The 25,749-nt window shown below is 41.0% G+C and overlaps 1 protein-coding gene across 5 annotated transcripts in view; it reads right to left on the reverse strand.

Moving 5' to 3' along the window:
- Positions 1–549: 549 nt before the first annotated feature.
- Positions 550–25,749, reverse strand: part of plxna4 (plexin A4) — a 190,967-nt gene continuing 165,767 nt past the window's right edge. For all 5 annotated transcript variants that reach the window (XM_043237068.1, XM_043237066.1, XM_043237070.1 and 2 more), the window contains 10 exons: positions 24,860–24,926; positions 23,395–23,541; positions 21,595–21,754; positions 18,594–18,697; positions 16,185–16,284; positions 14,103–14,293; positions 11,477–11,646; positions 7,970–8,182; positions 3,923–4,073; positions 550–3,786 (listed from right to left, as the gene is read on the reverse strand). In XM_043237068.1, the coding sequence (XP_043093003.1) occupies positions 3,691–3,786; positions 3,923–4,073; positions 7,970–8,182; positions 11,477–11,646; positions 14,103–14,293; positions 16,185–16,284; positions 18,594–18,697; positions 21,595–21,754; positions 23,395–23,541; positions 24,860–24,926 (1,399 nt within the window). In that variant the 3' untranslated portion in view covers positions 550–3,690. The remainder of the gene's footprint in view (positions 3,787–3,922; positions 4,074–7,969; positions 8,183–11,476; positions 11,647–14,102; positions 14,294–16,184; positions 16,285–18,593; positions 18,698–21,594; positions 21,755–23,394; positions 23,542–24,859; positions 24,927–25,749) is intronic.

Below are 25,749 nucleotides of genomic sequence, written 5' to 3' on the forward strand. Positions count from 1 at the left end.
GTGAAGAGGTTTTTAAAATCGCCATCTCGCTCTAACCTTCCTCCAAGAGAGCCCAGAGACAAACGCTGAAAGGTCAAAGGGAACGCACTAGAGTTGTGGAGGGGAACGCTTTCTCGTTAACTGAGGGAAGCGATACGGTGCAATGAGATGAAATGCAATAAAGGTGGCAATTGAGCCCTCCGGCACCGTGAGACAGGAGGAGGTTAAAGCCTGAGTCTTTGTTTTTTCTGCGAGATGACGGTTGTAAAAAATGCTCTAGTGTTATTGAAGCAGGAAAAGAAATAGCAAAGGTCTGGTTTAGAGAGGTGGACGTGAAGGTTGAGGCCGTATCCAATCAGATTAGAGGTTGGTGCACATAAATAAGTGAGATTATTTTCTTTTCAAAGACAGCTGTGTTAAATTTATTTGGAATAGTTTTGAAAGTTGTGCGAATGGGCTTTGTGGGAGCAATGCTGCAATTTCTGTTTCTATGGAAACCGCAACTTCTCTGACTTCCCCATTAGGTTAATTCAAAGCAAGGTAGAAACACAAAAATGAAAGACAGAAAACTCCTTTTTCATAATAAAGTTTATTCTATATTACAAATAGTATTTTGTTCTCGACTGCAAAATAGGAATGCATTATATTTACATACACAGGTATACAATTAATTATAACAAAGTTAGAGAAGCTTGCCTTTCCGCTGGTCTCTCTCTTTCTCTCCTCCCATCAGGATAACTCTTATCTTGCATCAAATCTGGAAATATTAAAAAGTCTTTTCGAACAGGTCTCTGTAATGCCTGTTGTAACACTGAGCTAAAAGGACTTTTTAGTTCTTACAAAATGTTTAAGGTGGAAACTTTATCAGGTCATTTGGGGCGTAACGGGAGGGGGGTCGTCCTGTTAAACGTACATGAGAGATGAAACGTGAAACACAGGATCAGAGTCATGAGGGAATTCAGGAGCATATCGGTTTTCCAATCAAATCATCAACTGCTCATTTAAAACCTCTGTGGACTTTCTAAATGAGTTCCCAGAAGAAATAATGAAACGCTTTCCACTGACAATTGTGAACTCATTTGCAAGATTTGTTATTCATTACCACATATCAGTGCTGAAAGATTTACTAAAACAATAATAATAATGAAAATACCTAATGTGGTGACAGTGGTATTTTATTGGTTTATCTCATTAGAATCATTAGTCGGGGCAGCAGTGTACCTGAAATCCTGAAATACCTCAAAACAATCCTCTGTTACTAAGCTACACCGAAAAATAACAAAGCAATCACACATACAGAGACAATATCCAAAACAACATTAAAAAATTATTTGGTGTAACGCTAATGGAATCCTGAAAACATTAGGTTGTATCAAAATGATTTAAATGTACAGAAAAAGCGCAGCAATTTAATATAAGGACAGATATGGAGAACAACTGAACACATTCAGGGAGTCAACTCTTTAGAGCTGCACATTAAAGACGTACAGTAAAAAAAGACAAATGTAATGTGTTGTGATGGTATGTTAGGTGTGACTGGACTGGCATGTGATGTTGTGTTCACATTTGCTCAGCGTGAATGAGAACTCTCAGATAGACGGCCTTCGAGAAAGGCGATCCACCTGACAGGAGCCTGATGAAAGTCTAACAAGAGTTTGGTTGGTTTAGAAATCTCTAGTAGTATTAGATAAATTGATAGCAAGGCAGTTCATTTCATATCATCCAAATAGGTCAGCATGCAAGGGTATATACTATATCTGCTTAAGGTTTCACCTTAGTCTTATTAGCATCTAACACATTCACAAAACATGGTCATGGCAGTAATGGAAGGGCAGGATAAAGGTTCCACCTTAACAGAGGTTGCAATTTTGAAGATGACAGCCACTTTTTTTCCATCTCGTTCTTCCAAGCAAAAGAAAGAAAAGAACACATCCACATCATCAATTGCAAGGCTTATTTTTTTCTGTTTTCCTTTTTTCTTTTTTTTGAAGTTTAAATTGAAATACATGCGCTGAAAAAGCCAATAAAGCACCCAAGGTGGACCTGGGCAGATTCTCCACACATTCACATCACCACATAGGGTACGCTGTCAAGGGGAAAGAGGGGTTCAGAGGACAGAGGAAAGGTGGGCAGCTAAATTGTCTCTTTCCCTTTGTCAAAGTTACATCCAATACTAGTCACGTCCTCGTCACGCCATCCGTTTGCTTTTGGAGTCGTTAAGCCCAGGTAAGATTCTTCTCTCAAGGCTGCCAGCAACACTTAAACTACAGCAAGCCCTTAAACTTCAGATCGGGATTTCTTTCCGTCTTCCCAGTTGTGCAATAACCGAACATGGACACGCAAGGGTAAGTACGGCCTCTGTGCTGTGCACAGAATAATGGACAGAAACAAATATGAGGCTGCAGACAGAGCGATAGCTTCGTTCTGCAGGTCATAAAACAAACAATGCCTTGTGTTCGCTTTCTCAGGGGTAATTTATTCGCTTTGCTCTTTTTTAAATTGGGCTCCTTTGGTTTTCTGCTGACCAACTTTGTCCACGTGTGGGTTTTTCTAGAGGCTTCCAGAGTGTTCATTTTGGGTGGGACCCTGTGGCAGTTTCAACAACGCGCCACCCCCCCCCCTTTAACGGCTAATTCTGAGTAGGATATTTTGTAATTAAAGTCCCCTACTGGATGTGTGAACTGAGACACCTTTTGAATGTGCTTTTTTTTTGTTGTTGTTAAGATTACTTCGTCCTCTTGCAGCACAGCGTAGGTCCTGGCAACCTCGCTGGAGTAAAGAGAGAAGGCGTCGCTCTCTGGAAGAGGTTTAATTGTGTGCTTGCTTCTAAGGGAGTCGAACCTTGGCTTGTCCTCCACTCATCTAGATAAGAGAGGATAAATTCAGATGTGCACAAGCCGGATAAATGCCGAAATGAAGGCTGGGGGTGAAGTGGTGAAGATGTGGGTATCCCACAAGACGACAGGTCTCGTCTTTCAGTTTCACTGTCAAATAAGGTCCCGGAAGAGACAAAAGAATTGAAGCACTAACTTGCTGCGCCCTTCTAAATGCTGAGGGTTTTAAAGAAACCTCACTGTCTTCAAAGTGAGAATAAGCAGTCGGGATTCTCAAGGCTTGATTGTTCTCATATCAAAGCGTATAAATGATCTTGCACATCCCGTCAATCCAGTGTCCTCGAGGTGTTTTGTGTCTTTTGAAATGGACCGAATGGACTGCATTCTTCCGATGCATGCAGTACCATCTTTTTCTCGTGTTTCAGTGTTTAATAAAGGTACTACAATGAACTCGACTCTATATTAGTGTCGTACACTACCCTAGTCATAAAAGTCAGAACAAATTGACACCAAACATTGTGGTTTCTGCTTATCAGCTAAACTTTGAAGGCAACAGAAATGTCTTTTTTTTTTCTTTTCCAGTCAGGGAGGATGGAGGATGCAGTGACGTGGAACTCGTAGGCAGCCACCCCTCCTCTACACAGCAGAGCCGGATGGCCACCCACTCTACTGCATCATGGGTAATGAAGTCCTTGGCTCCTCCGCCCACCCTCCAGTTCCCATCTCTACTCTTCTAGGAAGCAGAGCTAATATGATGCAAACGCTTGTTTTTGTGGGAAGATTGCAAACAGAAGAGATGAGATAGATGGACAGGTCTTCACTCAGGCACGGCTCGGTTTCTGATGGATCTCCCAGTGCACTCTGGGAAATGCGGTCCTCAGCTCTCCAGGCTCATGAAGGCGACCACCTGCTCCAGCTTATAGGCCAGTCTCTGTTTCCTGGCACCATCATCCTGCTCCAGCGCAGACACAATCTGTCAAGAGGTAGATGACACATCAGTTACACATGCCTCCAGATAACTATATATTACCTTCACCTGCACTTCTCACTTTTATTTGTTCTTATTTTGGGTAGAATAATATTTATACATGTTCCTTATAGGTCCATACCTCTTCTGTATATTTGCCCACGTAAGAGTAGATCTCGCTGAGGGAGCTCATGGTGTTGAACTCGTTTATGTGCATACGGGACTGTTCTGCCAGATATGCGTTCATATCCTGATCACTGATCGCAGGCATCTTACTAATGTCGGAGTAATATCTGCAGAGAAACACAGAGACACAGAAATAGCACAGGTTATTTAAGAACGTTTAAAACTTGGACAGGTGACAGGGCTTGTTTCTAAAGTCTTTTTATAATTCAAGTAGAATAAGAATAGCATGTTTCAGGGTCATTTCTGGAACTGAGTGAGAGCTGTCACGCCCCTTCCAATCAGTTCGCCATTTACTTTCTGTGGCAGTACAGCTGCGGCTTACATCAGCGAGTGACTGCGAGTCTTAATGAGCTGCTGTCCTTGAAAGTTTTCCAGAGATCAGCAGAATCTATAGGATGCTGGGAAATATTCAATAAACAAGTCCAATGCATATGCTGACACTAAACACACTTTAGCACATCCAAAACAAAAGGTGCACATAAAAGCACACACAGATACAAGTACTCTTCCGAAACCACTGCCTAGGTAGACAGCGTTGCCACAGTCATACTTTATGTGATTTGGAACACTCTTGGGCAGAAACTTCAATTGTGCTTGATGTTATGTTGATAAGCTAATGCTGAGATACACTAATAAGCTTAAAATCACAGTGCACACAACCATTTTATCCATAATTTTAATTTCAAATGACACATGGTTATTGCGATACATATTTCTCTTGCTTCATTCACCACCTTGGATTTTTCCACTCAACTTGTCACTGCATTCTGGGATTGCCTTTTCATGGAGGATACATGTGACGCTACGGGGTATCTTATGAGGCAGTATAATTAACATGCCTATCTTTTGGAACAGCCTTCTTGCCTGGTGAGCGCCCACGATGCCTTAAAATGCTGTCTCTGTAGGCAGCTCACTAGGTTTTGGAACAGAGCAACACTATCTGTTGTCTTTGGGTGGCTGGTGCATGTGAGCGAGTGAAAGTGGTGGTGGAGGAAAAGCAATCAGTCACTGTCACCTGCAGCTGCAGAAGCTCTGTCGACTCTTTAATTAAGGCAGGTCATTTACATTTTTAATTCCTGCACCATGCCAACTCCTGGACTCAACACATCGACTGACTAACCGGTGGCATGCGTGTCTGTCTCAGGCTCCCGTGAGCACCTTGAGTGGCAAGTACGTGCTGCAATGCACCATGGGGCATCAGTTGGGGAGAATGGCATGGTGTTGAATGAGAGAGATTTGTCATCAGGATTTGTCATCTCCAGGTATGGCCTTCCCAAAGGAATCTATTCTCCAGTGACAGATACACTCCCTAGAAGAGTTTAGCTCCTCTTTCAGTGTCCTCTGCTTCCCAAGGCTAATGACTGGCAGCTCGTCTGGCACTAATTAATACCATGTTTAAATGTCAGCTGTTCGTCAACCAGAACAAGTCTGTGCTGTTTTTTTTCCTCGTATCGTGCATGTACTGCAAATGGCTAACACTAGTTGCTACACTTTCTGACCAATGAATGACCATGACTTTTACAGAAATAATAATGAACAAAATGTATAGAGATTAGAATTATAATAGTGATGTTAAATAATAATAAAGTATTAAATATATGAAGAGTTCAGATGCAAAAGCCTCTTGGTCAAAAATGAGATAATACCGAATGAATGCTCTCCACACATAGTATACGTTTACCAAGTACTTTCCCTTAAAATGCGCTAAATGCCAGCCTCAAGCCATTGAAATGTCAAACATAATTAGAGGCTTTTGTATCTGAACTCTTCATATGTATATAAAGACTAAGATGTATTTTGTATATATATATATATATATATATATATATATATATATATATATATATATATATATAAATGCATAATATAATACACACATACGTATTGACATGCATACATTTATATACAGACATAATAAATATACATAGCACACACACATCACACACACACCACTCACGCACACATCACAAACATATACATACACACATCACACACATTTATATACAGATATACATAGCACACACGTCTATATCACACATCACACACATACATCACACACACACACACAACCCAAACACATACAACACACATCACATACCACACACATACGTATTGACATGCATACATTTATATACAGACATAATATACATAGCACACACGTGTATATATCACACATCACACACATACATCACACCACATACATACATCATACACACGCAAACACATCACATACATACATCACACACATACACACATCACACACATGCACACATTTACATACAGACATAATATACATAGCACACACACATACATCACACACACACAACCCAAACACATACACACACACACACACACACACACACACACACATACATCATACACATGCAAACATCACATACATACACATATCACACACATACGTATTGACATGCACACATTTACATACAGACATAATATACATAGCACACACATATATCACACATCACACACACATATACATACATCACACACACACATACATGCACATATACATATATTTTGGATGATTTAGCTTTTCCCAAACATACCCTGACCAAATGCTTCCTCTTTTCCCTAAAATAGATCAACCCCTGCATTTATGAAGACATGAAAGGATCAAAGGCAGCACTTCAGCACCTGTCCTTGACACCCTCGCTTTTCTTGCTGTCTTTTTTGCTGGGTAATTTTAGCCTGGCCCTCTTCATGTGCCCTGCAGTCTTGAATGTGTACGCGAGAGAGTCTCAGCATGGTGCACATCTCTAATTTAAACTCTCAAATCATCTGACAAAAAGGAAACAGAAGGATTGTCTCAATTGGCACAGATTTGTCACCTATCAGGATATTACCAAAAACAACCAATTAAGGACCAATGTGAAAGCTGCAACTCAGAACAAAGAATGTATCTCTGAGAATGTATTTTACCTGGTTTGAACACGTACATGTCAGCACCTATAATTAAAGCAGGCTTTTCTCACCTCAGTAGGCACGTTTTAGTATGATCTCAGTCTTAAAGATGTGTAACACATTAGCTAATGCATGAAAATGAGTTTTCTCTCCATCTCATCTCTTTCGTAGTGAATGTGAGTTGGCAGCATGATTACAGTCTTATCATTTTCCCCATCACACTCGTCTGCCAGCTACCCATCTCCTCCAGCCTCTAATACCTCACGGCAAATAAACACGTTAGTCAGAGGCTGAGGGTCAGTATGCGTGAGAAGTGTCTCTTCAAAAAATAATGAATGAGAAAAAAGTTGTGGTACAAAAATAAAACAATGCCAACATTAGAAAAAAAGCAAGTTATTTATACTTTTAAACAGAGAGTCTTTGCGTGCAATGAGTTTGATCTGTGTGTGTATATATATATATATATATATATATATATATATATATACACACACACACACACACACACACACACAGAGTCATTGCATATAGGAAAATGGAGTTCTTTCTCCTTTCTTGGCATTGTTGAATGCAGAGGTTCTGACCCAGAGGATTGTGGGAAAAGAAGAAAAGTTTGTCTTTCTCACCAAACAGTGACTAATTGCTTTGGTGCAGTGTTGGGTAGACCCAGAAGATCTACTGAACTACAATAGGGCTGCAATTCATCATCTTGGAGCTCTACAACACACTTCAGTCTGATTACTGGAAGCTACACACACAAAGACACACTCTACCTGCAGGACATAATAAAATGCTGGGTTTTTCTTCACACTGATACACAAACACTATATCTTTGCATCTCCTCTGATTAAAAACGCAAGTGCAGCTTAAATATAGTTTCTTATTCTCCCTTAAACACGCACACACACACATTAAAACACCCATTCGCTTCACACTAAGACCTCAGAGCCACGCAAAGAGCAGGAAGACTACTTTTCTGATATGGTGTTGTCAAACTGTGGTGGTCCATCAGATGCCATGATTGACAGGCTTTGGGTATGTCTGTTCAATCACTTGTAAATATAAAAATGTTCTTGCTCACCTCTCCACCCAGCTCTTGTAGCTGGGAATGTCCTTGGCATACAGCAGCTTGTTAGAGGGGGAGTCTTTGCCCAGGCGGTGCTCTGACGTCGAGCAGGAATCCATGAAGGTTTGCGCTACCACAGACAGACAGGCGTCCGTGATGCTGCTCTTATGGATGTCGAACACAAACTGTGGGTTCTTGATCACATTCACCCAGAACCGTAGAGGTAGACTGTGGAGAGCAGAGAATGTTTTAATGGCACTCTATTTTCAAAAGCTCTTTTAATGCACAAGAAAGCAGTTTTGGAACAGGAAGCATTGGCTTTAGGAAACCTCAGACTGCTTTTAAATGATCTAAATATATACTGATTAGATAGCAAAATGATATTGATAAATTAAATAATTTTATGTGCAGAGGCAATTTTTTCAGTCTGAAAAGGCACCAAGAGTATTTGCTCCATACTCAGCGAGCTTTACTAATACATCTTATATTAGTTTGTTTGTATCCGAGCGCTGCCCTGCAATTGTGCACCTGTCCAAAACAATAAACGTATACAAGGCTACTTTATACCCCAGCCCATTTGTGTTAAAATGAAATCAACTTAGCCTAGGCCCTAGGAGTGTGTGTGCACACGTCTCGAGGGTCACAGATGTTGTTTGGTCTGGGACTTTGCGCGCTTGTGTCTGAGACTGCAGAGTTCTCATTAGTTTTCAAGACAGCTTTGGTTTTGTCTTAGATAACAAAAACTGAAGAGAGGAGATGAGGGAATAAGAAAGGACACTGCAGTGAAATGGACGCAGAGTTTCTCATCAAAGCAAAAGAGAGAGAAAACAGTCAACAAAAGCAGCCTCCTCTGTGTCGCCCTCTGAATTCATTCAAACAATAACTGAACCAAAGAGGATTTAGAGCGCAAACCATGTATTATGACTCCCAAATTAATCAGAGAGAATCAACTGGGATTATCTGCGCTCTATCAAAAGGATATCAATGCTTTAACAATGACTCGACACACTCTCATAAACCTGCCACAGCTGGCCTCTGTGAAGACATATTCTCTGTACAGAACAAAAAGCAGGACGTGTCTAAAGCGCCATACTTTAGAAAGCTCTCAGCGGAGAGAGTGAGTGGATCAGGAGATGGGAATGATGTCTGGATGGACTAGATCCCAGCTAAATATAGCACTCAGCTCAGCGCAGCCCTCTCTGGGAAAAGCCTCTCATTCTTCTGTCAGTCTTTTGGGCTTCTTCTGCCTGTTTTTTTTTTTTTGTGTGTAAAGGTAGAAATATTAGGCTTGTGTGTAATGGTCATGATGTACTATGGAATACCCAAAAAGTGCTTACAATAATGACTTGTGTATCTCTTGTTATACATGACTTGTACATCAAAGTTGATTAGTGAGGCATTTGATCAAGTTCAAGTCTAATCCTACAGGATTTAAAAGCGGTCACATTGAAATGGTCCGCCCTGTTGACCAACTCAAACTCATTATGAAATCCACATGGGAAAATCTTCCCAATTGTGTGGAATTCTAATGAAATAACCCACAAAACATTGTTGGACAACGGTGCATGTGACTCCAACTAGTCTATTTTGGAAAAAAATATTTTTGCAAATCCTAACTAACAAGTTTATAGCATATAGCCAGTGCAATGTGACCGCTAATTGTTCTGCTGCTACAAATCACTGTCAATGTAAACGCCTCTTCAAAACTAAAGCAATAGCATTCATTTTGGTCATCTGCATTTTTGAGTAGCTCAACAAAACGAGTTAATTTAACCACATCAAACAAACTGCTTTGATTATCTGTATCTCTGCATTAACAGCTTCTGCTTTGATTGACAGGCTGTAACGCCCAGTCACAAGATAGACAATGGCATGATGGATGATTCACAAGAGCCTCGTCCATCAGCAATCCATCTCTGCCTGACTTTGGTTAAAGATCTGATGCTTAAGGCTTCCTTTGATGCATCTGAAGAAGAGATTTGTAACAAAACTGAAGAATCCATAATTTAGGTTGTGCTTGAACGAATCCTTTTGGGTTTCTTTTTCAAATTAAAAAGACGTTTAAATTAGCTTTATGCAATGTTTTAGTGCTAGATTCACCTATTTTATGTGAATCAGATGGCCAAATATCTGTTTTTAAAATAGCTCTTAAAGGTTAAAATGTCTTCGATTATGGGTGGTTAATGAAAAAGATTTTTATAGACTTGATTTGGCCAGTCTAGACTGTATTCTCACCACTACTATAGAAGAAGTGTTTGTCTGTGTAGGACACAATCAAATAAGAGGATAAGGAAGAGACTTGGACATCTTAAGTCGCCATCTGGATTGTCTGGAAGTCTCTCATTTGCAAAATCAAATCAAAACGAGAAACCCCTTACTGCACCCTGCACAAAAAAAATTCACTTCCCCATTAAGAACAATAATAATTGTTAAACAGAATTGATGAGCAAACATTAACAGGCTGTAAACAAAATAGTGATTATGCCTGTGCTTTCATGGCCAAAAGCATTTAGCTTTAGAGTGTTAAAATCCTCTACAGACAGCAAATATGCCCCACCCACGGCTCTGGTCCAATTAAAGGCCTGTGTGGTGGCAGCAGAACATCTAGCTGCACAAATAAAGCTGAGCCTGTTGTTTTGTGCACAATATCTGAAAATGGAGCTATTTCATTCTCTGCGAGAGACATTAGTTGTCAGCAAAAAGCTGGGTAGCAGTGCATTAGTCCTGTAGAAGACCCTCTCACACGCATTAAAAATATCACAGATGCTGCAGTGTCATCGGGCTGTAATGCCCTGCAATGAGTGTGAGATGATAAATCGCTATTTAACGTTCCACTCTTTGCGAGAACGATTCCATTAATGTGCAATGCAAGAGTGACCCTCTGTGCTCTCCTAAAACACTTAACGCTTTCAAATGGCCCCGGAACACACTGCGGGGGGAGACGGGGAGAAATTAGGTCTATAAAACAGAGCAAATAGGGACTGTACCCACCGCCCCCCTGCGGTGCCCTCACATCTATATCATCGCTTCATCCCCCATAGCCCTTTGGGGTGGTGCGTGATGGGACGTTGGCAGAGGCTAATGATAGATTACCACTCATTAAATGTAATGCCAAGCTTTCCTTTCCCCTCTCATCCACTCCACCCCCTCTTCCCTTCTCACTCGATCCGCTAGTTGTTTATTTAACCCACAACCCCCTTCCACCATGGGGATATGCTTCTAAATTGGTTGGGTGAAATTAATTTGGAAACGAGTGTTATTAATTCCTCTCATACTCATTACCATGGTGATGTCCATGGTTATAGATACATTATCGGCAGTGTCAAGGTATCTGTTTTTATAGGTCTTTTACAATAGTTTTCAGTTTCGTTTCAATTTAGGTTGTTGTATTATATTATGGGCTATATATATATATATATATATATATATATATATATATATATATATATATATATATATATATATATATATATATATATATAAAATTAAAATGATATAATATGAACACGTGAGGCCTCTTACCAGTTGCTCTTCCATGTGTGTCTGACGTGCGGGTCGTGAATGTTGTGCTTGTCGGCCTGCTCATCCAGGAAGTCAAACATGTACTTGATAGCGAGAGGAAGGGCACTTCCTCTGTGTGCTGTGCTGAAGATGGTCTCAAACAGATCATCCACAAACTTCTGAAGAGTGCCCTGAGGAACCACAAAGAAATGGAGAACAGGGTTAACTTTCATCTGTGCCATCCCATTACCTCTGTCTTATGCATTATTTAAAGTGCCCCTATTATGTGTTATAAAAGGATCATATTTTGCTTACAAGGTCAAAAAACAATGTCATTTTCTTACAATATTCATTTATCATCAACCTACTTATTCAAAACAATTTGTTTAATTACAAATTTTTCCAGATCCCACCATGATTGGTTGATTTCATTTAAAGCAGTGTTTGTGCAGTGTTTCCAAAAATGGCACCAAGTGGCAACGAATGAATTTGCATTTTAAGACCAACAAGTGGACAGGTGATATGCTAATGTTTCATTTTGACATGGAACATGGAAAAACAACTTGTTTCAATGATTCAGAGTCTACTCTTTCTTTTGAGAGACAATAACTTCATACACAGTGCACTTTCAGATGAAAAACTTTGTAGGGTGTTACTTCATGAAAGCTCCTTTTCAATACTCCATAATAGAGACACTTTAAAAGGACAAACATATTAGCATTGCAGAGGTAGGCCATATATGAAGGCCCTGTATGGACCTGATATTTAGCAATGACATGAGCTTCTGTGTTCCTCACAACAGGTATCTGTTTATGAGTATTTGTGGGCCACCTGTCAGTAATCCCACCAACGAAACCAGCGTTCCCGAATCAAGCTCTTTGATAGTGAAAGTGTTACTTTGAAGTTCACCTTTAATATCACGTAACGGAAGCGATTCTGACTAAGCTGCTTTGTGCGGATGGATTAACGTCCACCCCGCACCATTGACCCTAATTTGATTTAATGGCGGCGAGTCTAAGAAGGAGAGAAGACGACAGAATCTAATCCACTTGTAATGAAAGAACTGATAGGATGCACGGAAGAGAGAGAGAGAGAGAGAGAGAGAGAAAAGTATCAAAAAGAGCCGTCCGTATCTCGCAGCCAGCACCGGCTTCGCATCCGGATGAGGTGTGCACAAGGCACAGCACACAAAATCCTATTTCCGTTTGAGCAGACGGCAAGAGTCGACGGGGAAGAAGAAAAAAATCCCGTTAGCTGACAATCACGACAATAATTCTACTGTGTCCCAGATCCCTGACAGCTTATCTTTTCCCTATGAAGATGAAAATACATATTTCTCACTCGCGCCCTGTATCAACGCAGCGACAGCTGCAGGGGGCTGGCAACAGGGATGGCTGCGAGGGTTCTGACAGGTGTCATCCTGTGTGACGACTGACATCATCATTAGTCGCCCAGAAACCAAAGTGGCTATTTGCAGCCGTTTGAAATGTACCTGGTCATTATAGCGCACTTAAAAGCATGCTATCAGACACAGGCAGGCAGTCGGAGAAGCATTAAACTTCAAGTGATCTTGTTCCGGACAGGTGAGGAAAGAACATTTGTGTAATTGCAAACAGAAATAGGAGGAAAAAGTGCAGAAGACAGAACGGTAGAGGAAGAAATATTAAATAAAGCCTGGCATAATGGAGGGAGATGGAAAAAGGTAAAGCTCACCCATCCTCAGAGACACTGATGGACCGAATGCGGAAAGCGTCAGCACCCCAGGCAGATCACTGGTATTTATTGCAGGGTGAAAGCCAAACAGTCAATTACTGTGCTGTCACACCAATCATTTTTCACCAAGAGAGATGGTGTCTGCGATAAACTGGTTATTTCACAGGAATAATCCATCTAAAAATATGACACACAGTCTGCAAGCGAAGTAGGGTAATCACTGGGGCATTTGTACATGTGTGTTCAAAAAAAGTCTTGTGTCACTCCTGCTTGGATACATCAGGAATGTTTCTTGATGGTCAGAATCACAGACACATGCAGTTCTGCAAATAAGCAGCTATCTGTGTCAATACTTCAGTTTCCCAGCCTTTAAGAAAACATTCACATTCTAGTTTAACTAAACTAAATCACAACTGTGCGGTTAAACTTCCCTTTGTGGATTGTCCAGTCGTAGCACAACTGTCATCAATAAACTGCTATGTTTTGAGGTTTACAGTACAGGATGACTTGAATGCCGAAGAAAAACTTAAACAATGAGCTATATTAAAAGTGATGCCAGTAAAATCAAACAAAACCTTCCATTTCAGCTTTTTGATATCCTTGAAGCACTATGCTTTTTGTAGGTGAGGGGTCTGTATTCAAACCAAAACAAATGCCTGTTTACCAGCTCTGCTGATAGTGTGACGTCAAGTCAGTCAGCGTGAAACTAATGGAAAAAACAGCAGTTTGGAGCAAACAGCATAAACATGAACCATCTGACACTGTGGCCTCTTGCGACAATCACTCCACAATCTTGCCATTTGATCTCATTCTAGAAGCTTTGCATGTTTCAGATAGGATTAGCTCTGTTGACAAATTCAACCCTTTTTGGGGCCGTTCAATACGTTATGGCATGTCTAATGTCTGGAATATTAAACAGAGCGGCAGAATTTACCTTGGTGGCCAACAGTCTAGTCAAGTAGATCTCTGAGACCATCTTGCTGCCACGGTCTCCCTCTTTCTGGTCTCCATGCTCATGGTTCTTCACCAGATGCCACACCTTGACGCCACTCTCCAGGTCAGGTGTGATCATTGGTGTGCGGGAACGCAGGCTGTCTGGACTGCCTGTGTACTTGATCATATTTTCTGTTGGAGTGAAAAGACAAAGACCCATCAGATGGTGGTTCCTCCTCAATCTTTCTTTGGTGACAAATGTCCCATGCAGCTGTTCAAATCTGTTCCTATCTGTACAAAACACATTGCCTTTTGTTGTGCAGTGCTCGAGATTGGATATGAATCATTTAGAACGTATGGATGCTTAATTTTTCATCCCTCGCTCTCCTGCTTACTTTCTCTCTGGCAAACGTGCGTGTTCGCTCACTTTGGCGGACACAAAATCGAACAGGTGTCAGGCCAGATGAAATATTCATGCTTCAGCCAATAGGGAGAGATCAGCCATGACATTTAAAAAAACACAGAGCTCAATGAATGTTTACACAGTGTGAAAAAAAATTGATTGGCAAAGGCCTGATTTGGTAAGATAAAAAAACGGTTCACAGTGGCAGATGCAACAGAAATCAATCTCTCCAGGGGAAAGAGGCAGGATCCTGATAAAGAAAGACAATAACACCTTCAGGTAAAGAAGAACAGGAAAGGAATGATATTGAGTGTGTTTATTTGCATTTCTTTCTCTGGTGCTGATCTCAGTGAGGCTATGTTCACAATGCCTCAATTTGGAGTTCAAATATTTAAGACTTGACCAAATTTTGAAAGTGAGTGTTGAGATATTCTGTATGAACCAAACTAGGGCTGCATCTGAAAGCATGGGCTGCCTTATGAAGCAATGACTTCAAACGCAGTGTTTTTGCAGGAAGGCACCTTATGAAACTGATTTGGGACAGGACTTCTGAGGCAATGACATGGTTTAATGATATACAACAAAATAGAAAAAAGTTTGGTCATAATTAAACTAATATTTAATTACTATAATACCGATTTCTCATTAGAATTAATATCAGAAGTACAAAAAGTTAGTCAGAAATATACATTGACAAACTGACCACCAAATGCAACTTTCAGACACGTCTTTATTTGTTTAGCTCAACCGCCATGGAATGGAACGCACAGGATTGTGGGACGTCAAAAGGCAGCGAAGGATATATCTATGCACTCTTCAAAATTCAATCAAAAGAAAGTACGTCCAGAGACAGGAGGTAAAGCAGAATTTGGATTTGGACATGCACTGATGCTTTCTTGCTTTAGAGCTTTCGGATGCAGCTTATTTATCTATAGCACAAATGGTTCATTATAAGCACTGAGTGTGTGAAAGTAGCCTATATTTGGTTTAGACATTAAATTAATAAGCAGTGAAGGTCCCACAAAATGTCTTTCTAGGTGTTTCAAAACGTGTCTCTTGCTGAACCTGTTAGAAGAACCTCAATGTCGTTTGAAGCTAATTCTGAAAGAGTGAAGTGATGTATGGCATTTTCTTTCTATCTTTCCCATCTGTCACACTCACTCTCTCTCTTCTTTAAGGCTCATTTAGAGAGCAGGAAAGTATATGGAGATGAGATGATTTTAATGGTCTATTTGATGTGTAGGGGGAGCGCTCGGACGGCCCTGAGCTTTGATCTTGCGCTTTATCAGACCCAATCGTACGAGGGACTGATGGCGGGCGAATGACAGGGACAGATTCAGAGTCTCAGGAGGGAAGTCAAGTGCAAAGAGACTCATTTTCCCTGCTTTTACCTTTGTATGCTGCCAGACTATCTTGGCTCTCCATGTAATTCCGTTTGAGCTTCATTCCTGTTCTCTTTTGTGAGTGGCTGAGACGCTACACATTTAACATCTCTTACCTCCCTGTGAGATGACAAGACATTTTTTAAACTCCTCTTCTGTTCTTAGTGTACCTCAGGTGGAATGTTACCCTAACTTGCTGTAGAAACTTCCTTTCAGTTGATTATTGTTTTATATAGTGTGCCGTATATTTTATTTCTGAGACATGGATGCATTTTAGAATTAAAAAAAGAAGACAAACCATATTTGCTAGCAGAGGTTCTGGAGACAGTAGAGTTGTTCACAGAGTTGTATGCAGTGACCTGTTTTGGTACGAGAGCTACCACAGCATTATCAGGCACCTGCGGACAAAGAAACAAAGATTATCGTATGATGTTTTCAGCACTTTAATGGCTGCATAGAGTTTGGGTCATTGGTCTAAAAATCTTTAATTTCAGATCTAGGTAAATGTTAAACTGCATGAGTGAGAGACGGGATGGGATAATCTTCCAGTCCCTTCCGGTGGGATGGGTCAGGCTATTTAACTATATGCCTCAGCAACTGCTAACCACAGTAAGCCTTAGCAAGCCAAATTCAATTAACACACGGGGGCCTCTACTCCCCAACCACACATCCCTCCATCCACATAATTTGCCATTGGATGCCTGCGGCAGTTACAGGGTTAATTGAGGTGACTGTGTAGATCTAGATGATGTGGGCTCAGAACTGCGTGGGGACCCAAACCACAGCAGGAGGGAGAATATAAGCTTTACAGACCATTAGGACATTATTCTTACACCCTTAACCTCATTTCTCCCCGGACAAACTCGACATGAAGTCGTCCTCGTTTACTGCCACGGCCCAAGAGGATAGCTGTCCAAACTTCAACGGAATCAAATGGATATTTCTTACATATATCTTACAGTATAGATGAATGACTGTGTGAAAGCAGACTTCAGACAAGGGCTATATTTCCCTGAAAAGGGGCTTTTTAGAAAACAGCTGAGATTTTCTCTTTTATCTTTCCTCTGCGGGCAAGTTTACGTTTTAAGAGAGTCTCAGTGTTCCTGATAGCATGCAGACACACGTCAGATATCTGAGATGGGGCTTATACAACCCCAATGTGAAGCTTCCTAAGAAGACATCAAAGAATTAATGTCAGAGCCAGATGCATTTGTAGCACCTCAAATTGGAGCAAAGTACCAAAGATGACTTGAGATATACATTACAAATATACAGCAGATCCTTAATGATTTTGTGTGACACTGAATGACTTCATGTTGTATATTAGACTAAACAAAGGAATTTGGTGCTGTTGGAAATGAAAGGAAGTCAGTCATGAGCACGTATGTGGTGCAAGAAATGGAAGATGGTACGGGGTGCACAGAGGGTCTCTTCCCCCTCTTCAGCAACTCTAACAGGCTTAGGGTGTCTGATAGCTTTTTTGTCAAGGATAGCATGCCCTCCCCGACTAAAAATGAATTAACTTCTGTCTTCATTATCTCATCTCCGATTCCAATCAACAGCTAATCCATTCTGCCGCTTGCAGCCCTGCACCCATGCACCGCCCCGTGACATTTAATTTAAGTACTGTGCAGACTCCTCTCTCAAAAAGCTCATTTGGAGGGCGGCTTACGGAGGAAATTATTTACACCGTAATGAAGCACCGCCTGTCTCCTCTCCACCCTAAACTGCCCCTCCCAGTTCTCACATTTTGAGTGTTTATATAATTGCAGATAGACAGATTTTATCAGTCCCCCTGCTGAGACAGCATTGCCATACCTGACCCCTGAAACTCCACGGTTTCTGTCCACCACGTTGGTGATCTGTCAGTCAGAGTAGTTCTTAATGACCTCAAGGTGCCTTGACTGCACCCTATTATAGAGGTCAACAGGGGCATAAAAGTGTTCGATAGGGCTGAGATGCAATGAATGTTAACAGTGTATACGTTTCCCTAAACTAGATCAACTAAGACAGACCAAACAAAAGCAATTACCATCACAGGGTATCTTTTCTGTGCTCATTCTTTTTTGTGCTAATCACCTCATAAAGGTTCCTTGTTTCATCTGAGATGAACATAAATAGAGCATTACACTTCTGAGCTTCACGAAAGACATTCATCTCGCATTCGAATCTCTTTGTTCCAGTATTAGTTACTCTGTCAGAATCTGCGCTATTATTGAAAGCCCACGCCAAAACTGGCATCACGCAGAGAGCTGTTTATCAAAAGTCATTAGCTAGATCATCTAACCCGGGTGTCAAGCTACAGATCCACCTGCACCTGCATCCCACTGCTGTCAGATTAAATGTACTGGGACATCTGGAGATGCTGCTTTAAATAGAAACCAGCAGGTACAATGCTCGTCCTCCTTCTGATTTAAGATAAATTTCAAAGACTCAAAACAATCTTTTGTGACAGCAGATATCTTTCTATACACTAACAGAAAAAGATTTCAGCCTAGAACAGCAAACAACCTTTTCAACAATTCTTCTCACAAGAAGCCTCAAAGTAGATGGTAGGGATGATAGAAAGAAGAAAGAATGCACCCCTTCTGAAGCATTCATGTCTTGGACTTCTGAGTGTAAAAATTTAAAACTGAAAACCGTGTTACAAGAATAAGTTTACCTAGAAACGTGTCTGGTTGAGAATACTGGATACACAGGATCTTACCTGGTAGTGAGTCAGCATGTTGAGTCTTTTCCAGTCACCCTCGATCTTTGTCGTAACATCTTCATCCTGAAGGATAACTCGTACTACTCTGCCTTGACGCCACTCTGCAATAAGAACACATTGACAACATCCAGTGATTAATACTCAAAGTAACTTTGAAAGTGCAGAAGAACCAATTAAATTCCATTCACATACCACTTTTTCCAGAGATAGTTTCAATGCAGCTTTACAGCATATGTTTGCAGATGAACACAGAATCTTACATTAAATCACTAACTTTCCTTTAATCTCTAATTAAATATATTAACTGTTTTACAGAGGTAAATATCTTGTATAGTTGTCTCTGAATATTAATTAGACATTGAAAGTTTTCCAAACACAAAAACTTGTTTGGTACAAGCAATATTTTCAATGAATTAAGCCACTGTAAGCTTTCACATTCAAGCAGGCACACCTATTGTGATGATAAATTTGCTGCTATTTGGAGTACACGTCAATCTTAAAAAATGTTCCTCTTTCTTCAGCTTTGGAAGAAAAAGTGGAGCTAAAAAATGACTTCTTTTAAAACCTAAAAACGAAAAGGAACAATAAAAGAAAAGAGGCAAGGGACAAAGTCTATACTGAGAGAGAGAGCAGGAGAAAGAAAAAAACGAGAGAGAAAATAAGGGTACGTGAAAGAGCATTTGAGAAAGGAAGAAGGAAAGGAAAGGTAAATTAATCTCTTCTGCCCTTTGTTAGAGAGCCGGGCCTTCGTGGCCAGTGGATCGATGGGCGTGATTACAGCCACTGCTGAAAGCCACTTCCTTTTTCATCTGTAGTGGGTCGAGCATCCTGAGCCCAAACGGCCCTGATCGACCGCGTTAAGCCTCCCGCTGAGCTTGCTCTTATTGTAGTTACTGAGCTCACTAGAGATGCACAACAAAACACGAAGATATTCTCCCACCCTCCCCTCAGCATCCACCAGCCACTGTCTGCAGCCTCAGCAAAAACAGCAACGTAAAACGGCGATGCGATGGGAATCAGTGCTGAATGAAATAAACATATCCCTTTGCGATGTGATGTACGGATAACATGGCCAGGAACAAGAGAGACGTCTCTCTCATTTTTTTTTTTGGACTCCCCTCCGCTGCAAATGAATGTATGATTGGAACGCTAGAGGAGTGAGGCCTCTTCACGCCGCCTGCTGCTATCTTTTGCTCTGATCCCAACCAGGAAAGCAAAACAGCAATCACAGGCAAGATGATGAAACATGTCTCTGGGTGATGAGAATAACTTCAAATCTCCAGGAGAGGCCCGACCATTGTTTTATATCTCACTACAGTGCTGTCTATAAACATGCAAATGAGCCTCGACTCGAACAGAAAAGTAAACAGAGGGAAGAATAGAAGCTAAAAGAAAACTAGTAGAAAAAAACTGAAGAACAAAAGAAAGATAAAAACTACAAAAAAGAAAATAAACTTAAAAGGACACGATAGAAATGAAAATAAATAGGGCTGAAAGCAACAACAGCAGGATATAGCTGGATAGAGAATAAAGCCAAAGAGATTGTTAAAATAGAGACTGAGATGGGCTGAAGTGCATTGATTTGTCTGCATCACTCTCTCCTTCTTCTCTCTATCTTTCCTCCCTCCATCCCTGCCCTCAGGGGACTGTGACAGAGAGAATTAAAAACAAAGGCAAGGGACAGAAACACTCCGGTCCAATCTGTCTCAGAGGGATCGAGGAGATGGAGGCTACCTCATTCCTATTACCCATTATATTTATCTGGCCCCCGGATCAGGGCTGGAGTGTATGCCGGGGCTCAGGAGACCCTGAGATCTGTTTATGGAATGCCGAAATGCCTCCTCTCAACCAGGGACGCCCGTTGCTTTATCTCACAACACACTCACACACAGTTCCACAGACACAGTCCAATTCTCCCCCCTAATAAAACAATAATAAAACAACACGCTCGCCCTGCGGGGCCCATAAAAACATTTTACACAGGAGAGTATGTCAAAGAGGGTGAAATTATTTCTTCACTTATGGTCTTAATCCCTTAAGGACAGACTAATGTTAAGCTGTGACTTGAGAAATATGCTAAAATAGAAAAATAGATTAGCCTAGTCAGTGTGGAAAGAACAGTTTACAGAATAAACAATCAAATTCTCATTTGAAATTTGTGTAAAAATGGATCTGCACAGATAAGCCTACCTATTTTTTCCCAGTAACTGTGAGATGCTTCAACCTGTCAATTAGGTGTGTATAAATAAACTTGCATACTGTCACAGCTGATATTTGTTTATCGGCATGTATGTTTAACACATGCATGGGGGCGGGAAGAGCTTAGTGGTTAAAGTGATGGAATTGTAATGAGTAGGTTGTCAGTTCAGACTCTACAAGCCAGGACTGATGAACTTTAAAGTTAGGCATCTCCAATTAACTTTATACCTAAACACGAGAATTCTGTCATCCCTAATTAACCCTTATGTCATTGCAAAATCTGTTTGACTTATACAAGTATGGAGGTTTGAAAAAAAGAAGAAGGGATTTTTCAAAACATCTTTTAATGACCGAATTCTCAATTTTAAAAATTGCAATTTGGTTAGAGGATGTAAAACCTGCTTTGAAAACTAAATATGAGTGATATAAAATATAGTGTAACTTGTAGATGAAAGGTACATGTACAATATAATTGTAGTTCCAAAGGTTTCAAGTTCAAATTCCAAAGGACACATGAATCCTTAGCATTATGTGATTGTGAAAGCCACTTAGGTAAAGTATAGGTCCATTGAACCTCTATCACCATCATACCCTAGAACCCTATCTGTCAAAGGAGAAATAACAGATTTTGAGATAGGCTGATACTGATATAATGAGCACCAATCACTTACATTTAACCCATCATTCCACAAAAGTCAATGTCATTGATTCACACATTGAATATCCTGTCCAAGAGCAAATGAAGAGCTGATGAGGAAAACAGATGTTAAAGGGTAAAGGCATCTAATGTTAGTCTTACCTAGGTCCATGTCAGAGGCTTTTGGTCTGTGCGAGTAGGGGACATTCTTGTAGATGGCATCCAAGATCTTCTCTTTCACCTGGCTGATAGTGTCACAGTTCAGCACCTTCACCTGCACCTCTGGGCTCTTCTCATTGTCTGGATGCATGCAGTTCACCACCTACACAACACAGAACAAAATAACACCAATTAGCACACGTGTGGGAGACGCATGAATATTTATGAGGCTCTAAATGTAATATTTGATAATTATCTTCCTGCATGATTTAAAAAAAGTATTAAGAGTTTAAATAGTGCTAAAAAGCATCTGTTTATGTAAGCCAAAGAAACATGAGAACAAGTTTCAGTTAAAAAGTCTAACCAAGCTATATGAAGAGCTTGTAACATGTACAGTATATATCTACTTATGCCATAGTGACTGGTCCAGGATCTAAGCTTAACACCTAAAAGATCTTACTTCAATGGTGTCTAGTCTAACCTGTAAAGGTGAGCTTTTAAATGAGTGTACGTAGTCAGCAGGGTGTAACAACGCAAACGTGAAATCTCATTGGCCACCCTAAGGGAGCAGTCACTGCACTCACCTCAGCCTGCAAAAGTATGCAATTAACACACTAATTTTCCTCATCTTAGATTCTCTGTCTCCCATGATAGCCGTCATTAACACCACCAATGGCACTGTCATCATCATCAGACGTAATTGCATAGCTCAAAGTTGGTATATAAAAGCTGTGAAGGTCCTTGTTGGCGTCTGTTATGATAAAATACCCGCACACTGCAAAAGAGCTCATTTACTTACAGTCCAGTAGTATAATGGACTCTCCTGAAGGACCAAAACCAGAATCAATACAATTAAATGCACTGTGTGTGGGCTGTAAGGAAAGGCTTTGTCAGACCTTTAAAAGGATAGAGCGCGTTTCCCCACAGAATAACCTCTAAACAATAAAGGCCAACGCTAAGCCCTTTCTTGGACTAAAAAACACAGTCAGAAAAGCTTTCGCATTAAAAACAAAACCAAACTTTAATCCAGATTTAAGATCTGTATCTAGGTGCCCTGAAGTTATAACGGGAAATGTGTGTAGAAGAAATAAAAATAGTATGAAGAATTTCAGATCACTGCTTAGTTGTTGTGAATGCAGATTGGCCAGTATAACAATCGTGTAAGAAATGATTGACTGGAAAATGTCCTCAATATCTTTGAAGGGAAGGCAGAATGTGGTATTGGTAGTGGCTTGCATTGAGAGTCTGCAGCCGTTTAAGTGTTTTGGAAGTGAAGACAGAATGATGAAGCTGAAACGGCTCCTACAGTCATCAAATCAGTGTGGTGTTCAAAGAAATGGGTCGGATGCCAAGAGATGACACTATTCGCCACATTCCTCCTCTTTTGTTTTCTTAGTCTCACACAGAATACAGATTACCCTCCTGACGTGCAGTCCCAGTCAACAGCCCGTCCTGGCATACATGCAGCCCTGACAACACGGGCTTAGCTCATGCCTGTCACAGTGGCCAGCCAAACACAACACTGCCAATCACCACAGGACAGCAGACGGGTCAAAGGTCATAACGAGCCTGCGTGTTCCCTGTCAGGCGTGAAGACTGTGGGCATCACATGCTGCGTCAACCCAAACAAATTACCTTACCCTTCTCTCTGCCTCCACACCTGTCTGCTTCTGAATGCTTCCTTCTCACCCATTTATCCTCGTCTTTTCCTTTTTTCCTATTTTCGTTTACTCCTCTCCTTCTCTACCCTTCCAGAATCGTTCCTCTTTCTTTTCTTCACCCACAGTGTGGTTCAAGCCTTACCAGAGTCTTGTAATCAATTTGCTGTCTGATGAGCTTGTCTTCACTGAGTGAGTAGCGGGCTTCTCCGGTGATAGAGTCGATGGGTCCTTTTTCCATTTGTTGCTTTATGGCACAGAAAAGAGAGAAGAGGGGCTCCCCGGCACACTCCTTCACAAGGAAAAAAAAAGACACTGTCACTTTCACTCTCTTAAATTTCATACCAACCACCTACAGAGAACGTGGGCTGTCATTCCCTCATTCAGTAACAGTAATAGACATTTTGAAAGGAGCTTTACAGTTGTGGCGCACTAGTGTGTTCAACTGACGCAACAGTTTCACTCAATATGGGAAAAAAGTGTTGCATTTTTAGCCTGCCTTAAAATTTTGCTGAAAAAAAGGGGCATTCTTAATGGTCACATCTGTACAATTACATAACATAAATAGTTTTTATTTAACTTGAACATTTAGATTTTACTGTGGCAGGGACAATGAAGCATATAGGTAAACATTATCGGTTAACCATTTTTTGAAATGTTAAAAAAACACAAAGATCAAACAATGGAGCTAGAAAATAAGCTGAAGTGCAGTGTCTCTAGCTTGAATTTGGGCAAAATGCGCTTGTTGAAATGAGAAATGGACTATAAAACCGACTAGTGGTCTGGGCGCCTGGTCAAGCACTGTTCAATAATACTCAAATCAATGTGCTGTGACTACAATAATAATGTTATGGTTTCACATGGATGAGGTCACAATAAAGTCCTTCTCTTACAGTAGAGTCCAATTTGAGCTTAAATGAATCCTGAAACTCTCGAGTGATGTTTCGGCTTCATTCACTCAGGTCTAATCCGTTAAACCAGACTGGACAAAACAGCCTTGACTTCCAGAATTTATTGCCTGCTTTGTACATTCCAGAGTTCGGGAAATTTCTGTAAACTGCGAAATTGCACATGCCATGTTCTGATTGCAGCAGATGTGTTTATTAAGAGATTAATGACAAGTGCTAGAAAGGGCCACAGCGGTGCTGACGGTCACAGTGCTATATGTAGAATTGAGCAGCACCTGCTAAGCCGACTGTCTCATTATAGGAACAGAAAAACGCCAAAGTCAGCAAGACTCAGCCAACTTTAAACCCTCTTTGATTAAAAGTGCATGCAGGCACACTCACATACAGATGTACATACACACCTACACATTTATACAGAAGACACACACACACTCTCTCTGACAAACACCTGCAGTGCATCAATGCCAATGTTCCCGCAGGACTTCACTTGACTCAACAGTGCATGTGCCAAATGACCTTGAAGGGTGACTGATCTCTTTTCTTTGCATATTGGCCTACAGCTAATCTCAATATTTTTCTGCAATTTTAATGGATGATTCTTAATGATTACATTTAGGCTAGCCAGACCTGAATACGTGGCAACACACACACAACGTATCCACACACAAACACACACACACACACACACACACACAAGCTTACCTTGAGGAATTTGTACAGCAGAAAAGTGAACCAATTTGTGAGCATTTTCTCAGCCACAGATTCCGTTCTGAAAAACAAACAAATAAACAGAGTAAATAAATAAATAAAAGCAGCACAAAGCCACGATTATCACTGTGAGTGTCACGCACAAATGCGATTACCACGACCATGAAAAATTCACTTCACAAAGGACGGTGTCTCCTAATGAATAGGACTTTGTTAAACAAACATAATTGCTGGAACATGAATTGCGCTCTGGAATCTATAGCCCCAATCTGCAGGCTGTCTTTATTACCACAATAATCCAAGAGACCCTAACACAAGAAACCCAATTAAAAGTCTTTATATGATCCAGCTGGATTGATGCCAAGTGAACCTGCTCTGGCCTGGAATAAGACCGGACTCATTTCCTCCCCCCCCTACAGTCCGGCCATTGAGCTCAAAATGGATCAGGTTACAATAAAGGGTGACTGAATGCAGGGCCGGGGTGCGTTGGAGTGCATCATGATTGGCTAACACCTTCGCTTGGACCACAGGCTCTGATCCGGCATGAGAGATGTACATACATAATAACTATAACAAAGTGAAACTCAATATACATGGATCCGGTGTCTCCAGCCTGTGTGTGCCGTAGGGAGCTGGTGAATTGCCAAGGCGGCCTGCAATGAGCCATGGCACAGAGCATCAATATTTCAGGATTACAGTATTGTGGTGTGTGTGTGTGTGTGTGTGTGTCTACGCCTCCTCTGCCTCCCTGTATCCCAGCTGCCACCTGCATTCCCACTGTCCCGCTGCCGTATTGAGACGTGCCGCTGCGCAGAACCGTGTGTACATGTGCATGTATTCGTGTCTGCGTGTGCCCGCTAAACTGGCGCAACACCTGGAAAGGA

This window comes from Puntigrus tetrazona, chromosome 4 (assembly GCF_018831695.1).
Source record: "Puntigrus tetrazona isolate hp1 chromosome 4, ASM1883169v1, whole genome shotgun sequence".
Taxonomy (NCBI): domain Eukaryota; kingdom Metazoa; phylum Chordata; class Actinopteri; order Cypriniformes; family Cyprinidae; genus Puntigrus; species Puntigrus tetrazona.